General features: G+C 39.7%; 1 protein-coding gene across 1 annotated transcript in view; it reads right to left on the bottom strand.

Moving 5' to 3' along the window:
* Window positions 1-2,983: 2,983 nt before the first annotated feature.
* The window catches only part of pitx3 (paired-like homeodomain 3), a 29,851-nt gene continuing 16,908 nt past the window's right edge, over window positions 2,984-15,926 (bottom strand). The window contains exons 3-4 of the mRNA XM_050070848.1: window positions 12,466-12,671; window positions 2,984-4,518 (exon numbers count right to left, since the gene is read on the bottom strand). Coding sequence (XP_049926805.1) covers window positions 3,949-4,518; window positions 12,466-12,671 — 776 coding nt within the window. The 3' untranslated portion in view covers window positions 2,984-3,948. The remainder of the gene's footprint in view (window positions 4,519-12,465; window positions 12,672-15,926) is intronic.

Raw genomic sequence — 15,926 nt, 5'->3', positions numbered from 1 at the left:
TGTGTGAATGTTAGAGTGGGATCAGAGGGGTTAATCTGAGCAAGCATGTGTTCGTGTTCATGCGTGTACTGTAGATGTGACTGTGTGGCGTCGGAATAAAAAAAAGTGCTCCGCAACGTTATTTAATACATCAGTAATATTGTCTGTTTCAATGCATATGCCCCCCCACCCCCTCTGCATGACTTGAAATTATGGCCCCCCCTTGTTCAGATGCGTTCCGCAGTCCATGCATGAGAGTACAACCCGCTACAATGGTGCCGTGACCCGTTCTTCTCCCTGGTTTTGCTGCGGCCTCGACGTGCCTCGACGTGGGACAGACGACTCTTCGCACTGCTGCTTCGCCGGTGCTCTGAACTTTTCCTTGGTGCCGTGAGTCACAGTTATGGCTTAAAGCCTGAGTTTTGGACTGAATTTTATTTGTTGTGGCCCTGAGAAAGGCCCAGAAAAAAAATACACTTTTAGTTGGTAATTGTGATTTTGTTCATGCAACTGCTAAATTGGTACATGTAAATGTAACCTGTGAAGGTAAATTTTATTTGGTTTTGAATATTTTATTTTTACTCTTTCTCCTCTTTGTGGGGTTAATCAATAATGTGTGGATTCAGTAATTGACCATTTTTTTCCTCTGTATTTGAGAGAACGGTCAAGTAAAAAAACAAAACAAAAAAAAAACAGTTAACATAAGAAACAGTGATTAAAGCTGTACAAGAAATAGGCTCATAGAGTTACAGATTTTGAGATTTTATTTTTATTTTTTTGTTTGTTTTCTTTTTCACTGACTATGGATGAGCCTAATGTGTCAGGTATTGGTAGGGGCTCAAAACTGTGGTTTAGTCAGTTTCCTACTTTGGGTGAGCTTAATGAGGACAGGCGTGTCACATCTACTCCACACTATACTAAAGCTAAGAATAACGTGTGATGGTGCATGTCCCACTGCAGATATTGGGCTGGATGGTCAGTCTTCACCTTCTGGTCCAGATGTCGAACGTGTACCGGTTAATGTTCTCAGTGACTTAGTGAGGCAGATAGGGACCAGTATTGGTGAAAACATAGTCTCTGAGTGGGAAGAAGCTATGAGGCTTTATCTGAGCAGGAGGGGCATTGAACTATGTAACCAGGTGGAGGAGGTTTTGGGCAAGCTAAGGGGGAGAGCACTTGATGTTGCGACTATTGGGCTTCGCAGCCAACCCTCTCTAGACTTAAAGTCAGGCCCTCGACCTGTGTTTGACATACTTAAGCAGCACAAACTGAAGAAGCTGGGGATTGAACAGCGGCTCTTCTGATTAGTTGACGCCCCACTCTACCTCTGAGCCGCTCAGCCGCACATGAATCCAATCTATTACTGGCAACGATAAACTGACCTAGTCATTAATTAATGGATAAATTACTGTACACAACACTAAAACAAGGCCTATGGTTGACCCTGAAATGGGATCAAGTACAACAATTTACTTACTGACTTATATCACTGACAATAGCAGTTATATGTATTTGAATGATAAATAAATGTATTTTTATCATTAAAAGACATTTCAATGTGTCATCTCATACTCCTTCCAGACGTAGATATTGTAAAATGATACAGTCCATCTGACAGTGAGGGTCAGATGCGCATCAATGCCAAAAAACACAGCCGACAATGTTAACGTGAGGTGGAATGCAGCCTGAATATCTAAGTCAGAATACCTCACCAAATATCAGGGCCCCCCTTTGGAAAATGCCTGATGGGGGGTTCCTGCTCTGTCTCTCTCTCAGCTAAGGGGTCCTTGCCCTAAAAAATGTTGCATGCCCCTGGTTTACACAATACAATTTTTTGGCCTCACAATTAAATTTGGAGTGAGTGAGGGGAGTTGATATACTGTATTGTTATGTCAAAGCACTAATTGCCAGGTCAAAAATGAATATTAATTGCCAGTCTATTGTTTCTTTTAATGTTCATGTTTTATATGCCAAAACACATTGTACTTTTTAAACTTATTTTTTAAAAATGTAGTTTCTCCTTTATTTTCTCCTCTTTTTTCAACAATTGTTTAAAGCAGTGGTTCCCAACTGGCCCAGCCACAAGGACAAGATTTCTCTTTAGTCATTAGTTTAATGTCCACACGTTAAATATATTCAGCGTCATACTTTCGTTTGGCTGTGTGTCGAGCTAGCTTGCTGTTTCTGTCAAGTTCATGTCCGCTAGTCACTCACTGTACAGCAGGAAACAGCATTCCAAATAAAACCTCAACAGAAATTTACTGCACTTCAAAATAAAGGGTGTTTTTTCCAAACTTGACATGTTTGCAAGTCATTTGCAGTCCATTCAGAATGGACCCGCGACCCACTTTTGGACCACAACCCATCTCTTGGGAACTGCTGCTTTAAAAGATATTTTATGACCGGTGGTTATAAGCGGCAATAGAAGAATTTGTGTGGTAAATTTAGCAGCAGAATTTCAGTGTTATGTAATCTAAATGTTGAGACCTTTCCACCCTCATGACGAAACATTTGAGAAAAGCTGTGTGATTTCAAATTTGACTTTGTAGAATTTACCTAGAAATCGGTGTGAAAAAAACAACAACAACAGTTGAAATGTCAGAGCAATAAACATTTATGGGGATTGATGGGCTGCTAACCCCTTGTTTGTGGCTCCGCTGGGACACCTCGCTCCTTGAAGCTCTTGTGTAATCCTGGCCCTGCTTCAGCCTCAGCTTCTGTGAATTCCTGCTGTGTTACTGGATAGCCTGTGGTTACCACTCAGAGTGTAGGTCAAACATATCAGTGAACATCTATATCTCCCCACCTCTCTCCCTCCAGCCTACTACTCCCCTTCATCATTGCGTAAGTGTTGCCATGGAAGTGATTCGGGGTTTCCATGGCATTGTGCTCATTGTTGCGAGAACATTATGTTTTGGTCTATGTCACTCAACTAAAGCCGTAGGCTGTAGATTACAGATATGAATGGATGTTTACTTTTCCGTTCAGTGCCAAAGTCCATCTGTAGTTCATAAAAACGGATCCTTTAATTGGTTCTTTAATGAGACAAAGCAGGCTACACCAGGAAAAAAGCTTCTTTTTTTGTTTTGTTTTTTGTTATGACAACTGCACTCTTACATACATTTTTACAGTCATGGACTCCCTTGGAATAACACCACACAAATCTATATACTTAATGGCTTTTAGAGTTTTACTTGAAAAATCTTGCTGATGTTCTGGTATGTGTATGAGTATATGTATGAGTAAATTGTTGTTTTTGTGTTAAACCACTTGAGGTTATGTTCACGTTCCAGGACTGCCCTCCTCTTGCCCATCCAAGCTGACTTTGACCAATGACCTTCCAAGGGGAGAAAAATTCACAACAAAGTTTAAAGTTCCTAAAAGATGTGCTCATAGTACATAAACCTAGGGCCTTTGCTTTTGATGAACATGCTTTTCTCATCTTTGAAGTACGTTTTCATATATTTTTTGTCACATACAAAACAAAAAAAAAAGTCCATTATATACATTCTCCATTTCTCTTGCATCACAACCACAGGTCCCTTTTCCTGCAATGGCAGCAGAAATCACTTTTAATGTTTTTGGGCCAAGATGTTGACCACTAGTCCAGTTGAAGATTCCATGTTTTATTTACTCTTGGATTCTACATTTACACTAATCATGCAATTCAAAAGAAGGAAAAAAATGATAATGGATATAAGCTTTAGAAATCCTTTGAAGCAGTTGGTCAGTTCAGCAACAAAGTCTCACAAACTGGAAAGAATTCCTTTGAAGCGCGGTGGTCCATCTGGGCATATCTATTTGTTGTGTCAGTTTTGAAGATTATTCTCTTTGTGTACCATCAAAACATGATCGGCCAGTCTGCACCACATCTGGCAGTTTGGAGATGGAACTGAAGAGATGTGAAGTGGGGTAATAGTAACTTACAGCTGGTCAGTTGGGTCAGGGGTCGTCATCTGCGTTTCTTCTTCATACCGGCCGGTCCACAGCATATTGGCAGGGGCTCAGGTTGGACACAGGATTCTGCACTGCTGGATAAGCAAAGTTGGTGTGCTGCTTGGCCTTGAGCCGCAGACTGGCCAGACTGGAGTTGCAGGTGTCTCTGTACATGTAGGGACTTGCCGTGGTGGCATAGGGGCATGTGGCTGCAGTCACTGCCACCGAGTTGAGCGCAGTAGGGCTATTGAGGTTGTTGAGGTTGCCCAAGTTGTTGAGCCCCGTAGTGGGAACCCCGGCCACCGCTGAGGGCACCATGCTAGAGGCCATGTTCATGGAGGGGATGGAGCTGGGGGGAGAGAACATGGGCTGGGATGACAAGGGGCTTACATTCATTGAGTTAAAGAATGGGAAGCTCTTGGCGGAGAGTGGGCTGCTTGCTAGGCTCTTGGTGGCCCAGTTGTTGTAGGAGTAGCCCGTATACATGTCATCATAGGGCTGCATGAGTCCATTGAACTGGGCACCAAAGCCATTTTTGCATAACTCTGCCTGCTGGTTCCTCTCCCGCTTTCTCCACTTAGCACGGCGGTTCTTGAACCATACCTAGGGGAGCCAAAGACAGAAAAAGTCATTTCAGTGTTCAATCTATTTCCGGAACCCTCTTTGATACCTGATGCTTCCCTTAAAGCATTAAAGGCTTTGTTTTAGACCTCAAGTTTTCCCTTGTTAACATAAAATATGTATGACTAAAAACAGTCGCAATTAGTTTTTTAAAAAACAAACAACAAAAAAATATATTGTTAGGTATTATTTATTATTTAAACGTTTAAAACTCAAAAACTAATCAGGACTGTGGGTATAGTTTGGTCAGAGGTATGTGACATCATCTTTTTCAAACTGAGCCCAGCCCACCACAAAGCAGTGAGAAGAGCACAGAGGAAAACAACCAGGTCTCACCCCAAAGTTGTCGAAAACTGGCACTTCGTCAGTGACTTCTGGCATCAGACATCAACAAAAAAAGCAGATTGGCATGATACTAGAAACGCGGCAGGACAACAACTAAAGTTAAGGCAACAGAAATCCTGGTAGTGCGGGTGGATGGGTTGAACAACCACCAACTTTCACCTGGCAGGTCGTTGTTGGCTTCCCATAAGATTGTAAAGCCAAACCCTGTTCTTTTTTTCAAAACCCAACCACGTGCGTTTGTTGTTGAAGGAAAAAAATGTCAATTCATGGTGTTGTACTGACATAGTGCATTTATTTTGAAAGCGACTGAATGTGAAAAAGGAAGTGTATTTTGAAAACAGACAATGCATGCAACAGGCAGAAGTTGACACGGCAACCAGAATACACACAGGGTACCTTGCACGTCATAACTCGACATGGAAAGTCCATGACCAAACATTGATCTGTGATAAGGTTGGAGTGAGAATGTGTTGAGGGAAAAGACAAAAAAAATAATAATATGTCTGATGTGAAATAACCAGTAGTATGCCTTCTATCAATCCATCCATCCATCCATCCATCCATCCATCCATTCATAGTATGTTAAGCTGATATTCTAACAGTGCTAACTCCAGACTAACCTTCTATTTCTATTGTGAAGTTTGAAGAGGAGGTTTGTCAAAGCAAAATGTTGACTGTTCATTCCAGCTTGTTAAAGGCAGTGTTGGGAGGGTTACTTTTCAAATGTAATAGATTACAGATTACTAGTTACCCTGTTAAAAAATGTAATAAGTAATGTATATTTTAATTACTTCATCAAAGCAATTTAACTTAAAACCTTTGATTACTTTTTGATTGCTTACCTATCAAATGTTTTAAACTGGGCAATGCAGCTGAAATGTCCACATGGTTTTGCTGATTTATTTTGTAATTTCATTATGTACCTCTGTAACATGTAACTGGTTACTCCTATACACTGGTTATAGGCATTATAGTGTACTTGCAGTGACAGTGAAACAGGAACATGTTCCTTTTTAAATCTGTTCACATTCTGATGCTAAGCTTTAAGTTTCTTTGATCAGTGATTGATTTCTTCTCTTCTTATTCAGCTGTTGCTCAGAGGGATCTTTGTCTCTTTTAGTTGTCAGTCTGGTTGAACCACTTGACAGCATTTTGTTCTCCATGTACAAAACAGATCCTTCATACTAAATAACATCTATTTGTAAACGGACCAGGTGAATTAATCCTGTAAAAAGACTGAATAAAGCAGTTTCACATTACAAATTAGTGTACTTCTAACGCAGACTGGCTCGTCAGGGACAGGCCGCTAGCTGCTAGAACCTGCTAATGTGTGCTCACCTTTTTTCTCTGATAAGAGTCAGACATTCAGGAGGTTTTTATAGGGAGCTGAATTATCCACAGAGGTCTCTTCTCCAAAACAAACTGACCGCAAAAGTTAGGCCAGTAAAAACATTGAATAAAGCAGTTTCATGTTACAAATCAATGTCTTCCCAATGCTGCTCATTACCGATGGGATTCTAACTACAGTGGCTGACACAAAAACATGAATATCCCAATATGGAGCCAGTGGTGGTTTGTCTGTTCTGGACTACTGTAGAAATCTGGCCGTGCAACAAGGTGATTTCCATAAACCAGGACCCACTCCTGCTCTGTAGATATAAACAGCTATTTCTAAGGTGAAGAAAGCACAACAATTCTTATTTTCAGGTAATTATACACTAAAGAGAACATACTTATTATATTATATTCAATTTCTGCAAATACATCCCCCTAAACCCTACTTGCTGTTCCTTTAAGGAATGAATATAGAAATTTAGCAGTTTTTCTGGTTGTTGTGATGTGGCAGCTTTTGTATATCTCTACTGTAACTGATGAGCACAGTAGGAACGATGGCCAAAACTACAAAAGTAAACTTATGTGTACAGTAAGCCTCTGTAATTATGAAGCCAGCAGTGCATCTGTCAAGGTAATAGGGGTTGAATTGTAATTGTGGGCCTCACTCAGTCACACATACACACACCATTAAAAGCTGCTAGGAAGGTAAGTTTGAAAGCTGACATATGGAATTGTGAGTAAAATCACTGACCTGGATATAGCCAGTCAGTAATGCTTAAGTAGCAGACCAACCATTTTGCCCACTTGTTATTATGAGGCACGGGATATTTCATCTCTTATATGGACTTATGTTATTTTTGCACACAAGAAAAAAATAGAGTGACTGAAGAAGTTATTTTCAAATGTCATAAAGTGTCAGGAGTCAATAAACTCTAATTCTAAATCACATCCAGTTAGAGTATCCTATCCCTCTAAAGTCATTTCAGTAATATTGTGTGCATATGTCTCTAGAATTTTTGAAAGACATAATGATCCCAGAAAGTAAGTTGAAGTGTATCATCAAACAGTTATATTAGGCAAGGCTTATTAAAACTAATCATTGACTTATTTGAATAGTGAGATCCCAATGAAAGAAATGTCAGGGAAGGGCAATCTTCACATTTGTCATTTTGTGGTCCTATATTTGAAAGATATGAAATGGATTAAAGCTTTAGTGGAAAATGTAAATTGAAGCTTTTTAGAAATGAAAACTATGCAAAGTTCCTCTTGGTGTAAAGTTATGGACAAACTTTGGCTCTGAATTAGACAGATGAGGACAAAAAGTCTCCTTATCATCTGTATGCATTTGCTTTGCACTAAAATAATTTGCTATCAAATGTTTTATCCCTTTAATCCTCATGAAACTTTTACAGGCGTTTTCTTTGTTGATACTCAGCCGCCGCTCTGCTTCCTTGGCATACATGCTGTGTATCATCCAACCCTCTGTTATTATAGTAACAGAATGCTGTTGACCATTAATATGAGCATAAAGTGCATGACTCTGAGTTTTCCATTCCACCCAGTGACAGTAGGGGAAACCCCAGGCCTGAGGACAGAAGCTATCCAATCTTTACCTTGACTCAAAGGCAATGCTGTTAGAAGGTTTGTGAAAAGGCTGAACGTCAAGGTTATTTACTGGCTCAACTGCAGCCACATTCATATGTCAAACTGTGAAATGGTCAGGACTGAACGAGAAGGAGATCAAGTTACTTTTTTTTTAAAAAAAAAAGCATTGATATATATTTTATGTAAATTGAAATCAAAGAATCAAGACTTCTGTTAGTGATGTGTTTTAAGTACAGTATATTGCCTGTCAGTGGCTCAGAAAATGAGACATCCCAACAGGCATGCTGTATTCTGAATGACATGTTTGAGGTTCCCAGCTCCTGATGGAGAAATGTAGATAACTCTGGCACTCATTTCAAATGTAGGTTAAGCATTCTTGGTGATGTCAGCATATCATAAGGGCTTCCACTACACAACATCACCTTCAAAATATGCAAAAAATATTTTTTCATTTTTGTGCCATGGCCCTTGATATCAGTCCAGTCTCTGTTGGAATAATGTCCAATCTACACATGAAGTAGTGTGACATTTAGTAAGGAAAGTGAAGGGTGTGGAAGTAACACATTGCCGAACCTTAGACATGTATTTATTAATTTTTTGGCCCCTGGTGTAAAAGGCTGTAAACACAACACCTGATATATTATCACCTCATTCACGTGCTAGCAAACAGTTAGCAGACTGCTAGCAAACAGTTGCCTCTTTCCATAACACGCAGACATAGAGGTCCATAACATTCATCAGTCATATTTTTATTTTATTTTCATATTTGTATTCATTTTAATGTTTACATCACACACAGCCATTTGATTGATTGTTTATATAAATTTAATTAATTACCTTAACCTTACTGTGATATGTTTTCTCAGATATTGTAGGAATAATCATGCATAAAAAGATTAATGATGAAAAACTGCATTTGAACATATGCCAGCGTCGTATGGGCAAGTCGGTTGCTTAATATACCACAGTGGGCTACTTGTAGCCTACTTCTACAATAATTTTTCCCATAATAGATGATACTTGTTAATATAGCTAGATTAAACTGTTGGGAAATGATAGTGGAGCTACATTGCTTAACTTTTACCACCCACCAAGGTATTTAAATAAATGTGTGTAGGTCAAAGCCCTGCTGTGCCACAGCACTGCCATTAGCAGGGCTGTAGACCAGAACACATACAGGGTCAGCCAGAAATAGGCAGTATGGTCACTAAAAAACTTTTTAGTTACATTTGAGTATTTTGTAATTTGAATTTTGCAGGACACAAAAAGTAAGATGTAATTTGTAACAAAATACTTTAAGGGCTCGTATTTGAGTATTTGAAATATTTATCCCTCTGAAAAGTTATAATCCTGATTAAAATCAGTCCAAAATAAAAAAAAAAAAAAAAAAAAAAAAACTTCAGGAGCAGAGCATTTATTCTTTCTGCAGCAGAAAGCTAAGACTTCTTTCTTTTGTGCCATCACGTTGTCCACATGCAATGACATCATCACATTATGCTACAAGTAAAATGCACGATATTGGATTTTTTGGCGGTATCCAATATGCCAATATATTACAACTTATTTGGCAAATAACCAATATCGATATAACCACTTTTTTCCCTCCTAATTTTAGTGATCATAAAGTCTCTTCTGTAGTGGAGTTAACATCATATTATACATGCATACTCTTATTGTGATGGCCCACCAGCAGATGGAGACATGAAATACAATACTTTTCAGTGTATGTAATATTCGTTCATTGTGCAAAATGAGTATTTGTAATTTGTGACAAGATACTATTTGATGTATTTGTGCCGGTCTCTGGCATAAGCCCAGCTGCCAGAAGAAAATGTTTCATACATTTCTGCAAATCACAAATATGTTACATTTGTACATTTCATTCGCATCATATCAAGGTTTCTAAAGTGGCGTAATATATGAGCTGACTTTGTCATCAGGAGGTGGAGGGGATGGTGAATGGTGTGTCACCTTGGCATGATGCCTTCAAAGCTGCAGAACACTCTTCGGTTGTGTTCTAGCTAGTCATTGCTGTCTTTTCAGCAACTTGGAGGCTAACACTCATTCAAAATGAATGAGTCAAGTCAAGTAAAGTCATTTTTAAAATCACACAGTTGCTTTGTAGTTCTTTACAGTCTGTATAGCAGACAACGGCGGCAGTAGCTCAGTCCATAGGGACTTGGGTTGGGAACCGGAAGGTCGCCTGTTCAAGTCCCCGTCCAGACCAAAAATATGGAGCGTGGACTGGTAGCTGGAGAGGTGCCAGTTCACCTCCTGGGCACTGCCGAGGTGCCCCTGAGCAAGGCACCGAACCCCCCAACCGCCCGGAGCGCCTGTCAGCCTGTCACCATCCCCGCCTGCCAGCCCACCCTGACATCTCTCCTCTTAGTGCATGTATAGGTCCAGTTTGTGCATGTGTGTGTTTGGACCTGTGTGTAATTGACAAACAGAGTGAAAAATTGAATTTCCCCTTGGGGATTAATAAAGTATATAAAATTAAAAAAGAAACAAAAAAACATTCTCCACTGCAGGACCGTCGACTGAGTGTTGTCACTTTGTTCCATCATGTCGCAGCTTTGATGATTAACAGCAGCTCTGTGACAAATCACGTGAATCAAGCTGACAGGTGAAGTATTTTGGGCATGTATTAATCTGCCTGCATGTAGGGGTTGGACAGGCCACAGAGAGACATTAAGGACGAGACCATGTGTAGTCTGTTGTCCTTTCAAAATAACAACCAAGAGTGTGTGCTATGTGACCTTTCATCCAGCCAACATTAATTTGATCCACTACTAAGGCAGGCCAGCGATTGTTTTATCATCCATCAGAATGTGTGTCCTCCTGCTCCATATAGTTACAATGACCAAACCACTGGGTGTGGCCACCCTGCTGCACCTTTGACATTTACATTTAGTGTGTGAACTAAAGCTTTAGTAGGACACTTCATGGAAAGTTTTTGCCCTTTTATTCTCTAACCATTTAGGTATTATATTGGATACTTTTTCCCTAGTTACATCACAGTAAACTTATGTATAGAATATACAGTAACTGAGGCCTATAAAAAATGGTTGGGATTGGCTTTAAACACACTAAAAGAGCTCAGTTTGCAACTTATGAACTTGTGCTTTAGCAGGGGTCAATCTCATGACAGCTAATATCACAATGACACAACACAACACCAACACAGCTAATGCTAATGGTACAATAGACACCACAGCTACTAGTACTGCTGAAGCCAGATATTTGAAGGACTTTTATAAACAAATCAGTACAGTTTCCAATGAAAAAAAAACATATTAAAATGCAAATTAATTGTGCCCACCGGGTCTAAATAAAAAAAACAAGTTGAAGTTGATCACAAGAAATCATTACCAAGGGGTGAGATCACAAGCCGACAGCTGCAAAGTCCTGTTCTTTTTTCCTCCAGTACTGCTTTCTCTAAATGGTGTGTTCTGCAGAGCTAAAATCATAGCACATCTTTCTCTTGTAACAGCTGTAATGAAGCCAGTGGTGGAGCCCGTACCAGCTCGCTTTGGGGCATTTGAATTTATGAGGAATTTATTGATTATGTCCACAGAATATTTATTTTATTTATTTATTTATTTTAGTTTTCAACATACTGTTTTCTGGAGATACTTTAAAAAAAAGTTTAAAGTTAGGATAGGTTGAGTCGTGACGACAAATACAATACAAAATATAATGTGCAATTTCTTTTAAAGTATCACTTTAATCACTGAAATGAGTAGACCATTTATTAAAATTAATAAATGCATCTTTTTTGTTGAAAAAGGTCTGTTAAGACTACTAAAAAAAAACCTAATCAACCAATCATAACTTTTTGTTTTTGCAAATTATTTATGAGTGCATTTAGAGTAGAAGTCCACCATTACAATATAATAATAATTTTTTACATAACTGGATTCTGACCAGGTTAAGTGGTAAAACATATACTCACAGTGGTTCTTCTTGTCTTTCAAATGTCATCTGTGTCTGTGATTCAGTATACAATCATTCATTTCATTTGGGAAGTGGGCATTGGTAATAACTGGGGCTGGGGATAGACGGGACGGGTTGGGGAAAGTTTTATAAAAAAAAAAATAGCTTAGAGCAGCTCATTAAAAATAGAAGAAATAGATGTAAACTAGTCCATTTTTTAGGACTTTGAACTTAGCTCAAAATACAATTACGAACTATGAACAGGAACAAGTTCATTTTAATCTGTGAGAACTGAACTCTAAGCTAGCTCTTGTAAAGTACGAACAAAACTGATTACACTGGCTGACTATAACCTTTAATTCTGTCTATATTTCTTCTTAGGTTTGTGTGGTAATAGCCAGATTAAAAGATTTTGAAATCTGATTAAAACTTTGGTTATCAACAGATTCGATCTAACTTGAAAAACATTTAAAATCCCTATTATCTTTGAAGCATCAAAAAAGCTTTAAACATGCATGAATAGACTTTTTGGCCACTTAGGGGCAGCGTAAACACAACAACACCTTTAACTAAAACTACACTGTGTTGTGCTGCTTAGCACACCTTCAACCAGAGAGGAGGAGCTCATCACTGAAATCACCTGCTGTAATAAAGATATGATCAGGGTTCTCGGTTCCAGTGGGACCATGGCAGAGTGTGTGTACTCACCCTGACTCGTGCCTCAGTGAGGTTGGTCCACACTGCGATTTCCTCTCTGGTGCTCATGTCGGGATAGCGGTTTCTTTGGAAGGTGGCCTCCAGCTCTTGGAGCTGCTGACTAGTGAAGTGAGTCCTCTGCCGCCGCTGCTTCTTCTTCAGAGAGCCGTCCTCAGCACTGGACTCATCCAGCTGGTTCTGGTGGGATTTCTCTGTGTCTACAGAAGGAAAAAAAAAATTTTTAAGGATACTGGGAAGTGCAGCTTCAGTGGGAAGATAGATGAGAGTACGCAAAATAACAAGTTACACCAATGAGAACAAAATGCATCACTGGGTCATTTAAAGATAACTGTACTTAAAGATTATAGAAATGCATACATTGTAGATGTGGAATATCTCAGTGTCATTGGTTTTAAGGCACATGTCATTATTAAACAAGGGGAAAAATATGTTGTTACACCTACAAACTGATGTGTGCTGATTTTGTTCATCAGTTTATTGTCACATTGCACTACACTCTGGGAGACAAAAAGAAGCTGTGGGTGCCAACTGACCCTATACACACACACACACCCACACACAGATATACATATATATATATATATATATATATATACATAGCTGGAAGCAGCTTTTTGCAATTGTTTTCAATGACATTGAAGCTTTTTGCACGCTGTTTTTGTGCTGCTACACACCTCGCGTTTCTGCCCTCTAGGCACCTAGTGTTTTTGCCGGTGCACTCTGAATTCCTTGAGTTGAAAAAACTTCAACTCAGAGAAGAAAAGTGTCCCACGTCATCTCTGCTTTTTTTCCATTGTCCTGTCAAATGATTTTAGAGGCAGGCCTTCTGTGGTGGTCGCGAAAACAAGTTTACAGCTGGTAAACAATGGAGTAGCAGCACGGTGGGCCTCACGTTTGCAACCTGCAAAACACTTATAAAACACTTACACTTAATATTTAACCTAGCATGTCCTCTCCCACGCACTCTGCAATGTTGTTTTTACAGTGGCCCAGAACAGACAAACCAAACACTGACTCTGGATAGGGCCATTTGCAATTTTGCATTATCACATTTTCATGTTGACCACTATAGTTCTCCTTCACACTTGGCATGCTAGAGAACCTCACCACTAGATGCCACTAAATCCTACGCCCTTGACCCTTTAACAAATATATCTGCAGTCAATCAAATTACCACTAACTAAGTGCCGTACAGTGGACCAAGGGTCTACAGGCAGTTGAATACCAAGCGACAACCTCTTGAGCTGAAAAACGCAGTCAGTGTGGAAGTACCAAAAACTGCAGCTCCTCTAATGGCCGGCTCCTAGAGCGAGTCAATCCCCATAGACCCCCATGTTAAAATGCCCAACTTTACAGCAGAAATTAACAGGTTTACAGCCTGGTACAAAAACAGTTTTGGTCTCTATAGCTAATTTCAACATTAGTTACAACTGTAAAGGTGGTGAATTTTTATATAACTGACCCGATAAACTTTATTAAGGCTTAAAGTTATCTATAATTAAGGGCGTGGCCGCGTCAAGGTACAGGCTGTCTATTAGTGCTACGGATAAGCTCTCATATTGTAACAATAGTGCATTTTGTGTGAAAAGCATGACATTTCTAGCATAGTAAACACAGACCATGAAGTTTATTTTCAGATTCAGAAGTCAGATTTGACCTCTAAGGGCTGTGAGAGGTCAAAATCAAGATGGCCACCAGTCCCCCAGGTCTAATGTACAAAGGCCTTTAATTTTTAATAATTCAGTATAGAAAAAAGACTTAATTTCCAACCAAAGTGGGGATGCCCATTCATTTGAGATTGACAGAAGTCAATGAAAATGCATTAATGTCAATGTTAAGGTAAAAATTTACCAAAAAAGTAAGCAATAAGTTGAAATCTGCAAATGAACCCCAAGTGGTGTCACTGTTTTTGTAATTAGTGCAGTGCTATTTTTTAGTGTTTGTCAATACATGTTTTAGTTATAAATGCTGTTGTAATACAGGAAAAGAAAAATTTGTTAATTCATTTTTCACATTGAACACACATTAAAAAACATACAGGAACTCATAGAGGCAATAATGTTATTAACAAAAATTGAATATGGTTATGTGAAAAACGGGAGGGTTGCCAGTTCAAGTCCCCACGTGGACCAAATATGAAGTGTGGACTGGTAGCTAGAGAGGTCCTTGAGCAAGGCACCTAACCCCCAACTGCTTGGGGCGCCTGTCCAAGGCAGCCTCCTCACTCTGACATCTGTCCATGTAATGCATATATAGGTCCTGTTTGTGCATGTGTGTGTATTTTGGGCCTGTGTGTATATGACAACAGAGTAAAAAAAATTGAATATCCCCTCAGGGATTAATAAAGTATATCTTCTTCTTTCTCTGAACCCTCTCTCTGCCTCCTCTGCCAAACAAAGCAGAACACAGGAGTTAAACCTACAGTTATTAAAATTCTGGGGTTATTCTCCCTAAACACTGTAAAAAGTTCTTCATGTAATATAGCAAACAGTCCTCTTACGATCACTGATATGTCTGCAACACTATTGATTCTACATCATACTGTCATTTTCACATACACATGATTACATTTCTTTTTCTGTGTAGGTTCTTTGACAACCTAAACATGCCCTTTGTCTGTTATGTATTTCAGGGTAATTGATGTTTTACGAATGTCGTCATTAAAATCTCCCATGATGGTAATCGTGTTACTTAGTGGATCCAGCCAATCAAGTAACTCTCCTTAATGTTCTTTAAACAAAGACATGGGACAAGAGTAGTCTGTAAATCACTGCTTTTACTACGTTGAAAGTCACACACTCATACAATAAACATTCTAAACTGATATAATATGCGCTACTTTAAAATGTTGTACATCAGACTGTCTGCACTGTTCATGCAAACATCATTTTGTTGGGTATGCAAAGCAACCATTGTAGGGTTTTGCTGCTGTATGAGGAACTTCAACGTCAACTACTAAGGGCTCTAGTTTCGCAGACCGGGCGAGGCGGGGGCGCAGCGCACCTGCGCTTCGCCAACTGGGTGTGGCCAGGCGGATTTTGCAAGTTTGGCACACCGTGCGCCTGGCACAGCTACTCCTCTTTCCCACCTCCGTCCCTCCTACCTGCGCAAGTCGGAAAGAGGGAGGAGAGAAGGCGTGGAGTGGGTTTTACACACATCACTCCAATCAAATGAGCCCCTCTCCTCGCCTTTAAATGCGCCGCACGAAGGTGTGATGAGAGTTTACTCAATTTGCCATGGCAGAAGAGAGCAGCAGTGTCAGACGGACCCCAGGAGGAAACTGATGTTTTGGTCCGGGAGGTCTGCTCACAGTGTCCGAATATACGGAACTGCGAGCAGACCACCACGGGCTGATGATGCAAAGGTAGCCTGGGAGGAGGTCACCACAATTGTAAATCAATGTTGCGTGTCTCTCGTACGCGCACTCTCTCTTTCTCTCTCGCAGTCTCACT

This window comes from Epinephelus moara, chromosome 19 (genome assembly GCF_006386435.1).
Source record: "Epinephelus moara isolate mb chromosome 19, YSFRI_EMoa_1.0, whole genome shotgun sequence".
In the NCBI taxonomy this organism is placed as follows: domain Eukaryota; kingdom Metazoa; phylum Chordata; class Actinopteri; order Perciformes; family Serranidae; genus Epinephelus; species Epinephelus moara.
This window is presented reverse-complemented; position numbering and strand designations above follow the sequence as displayed.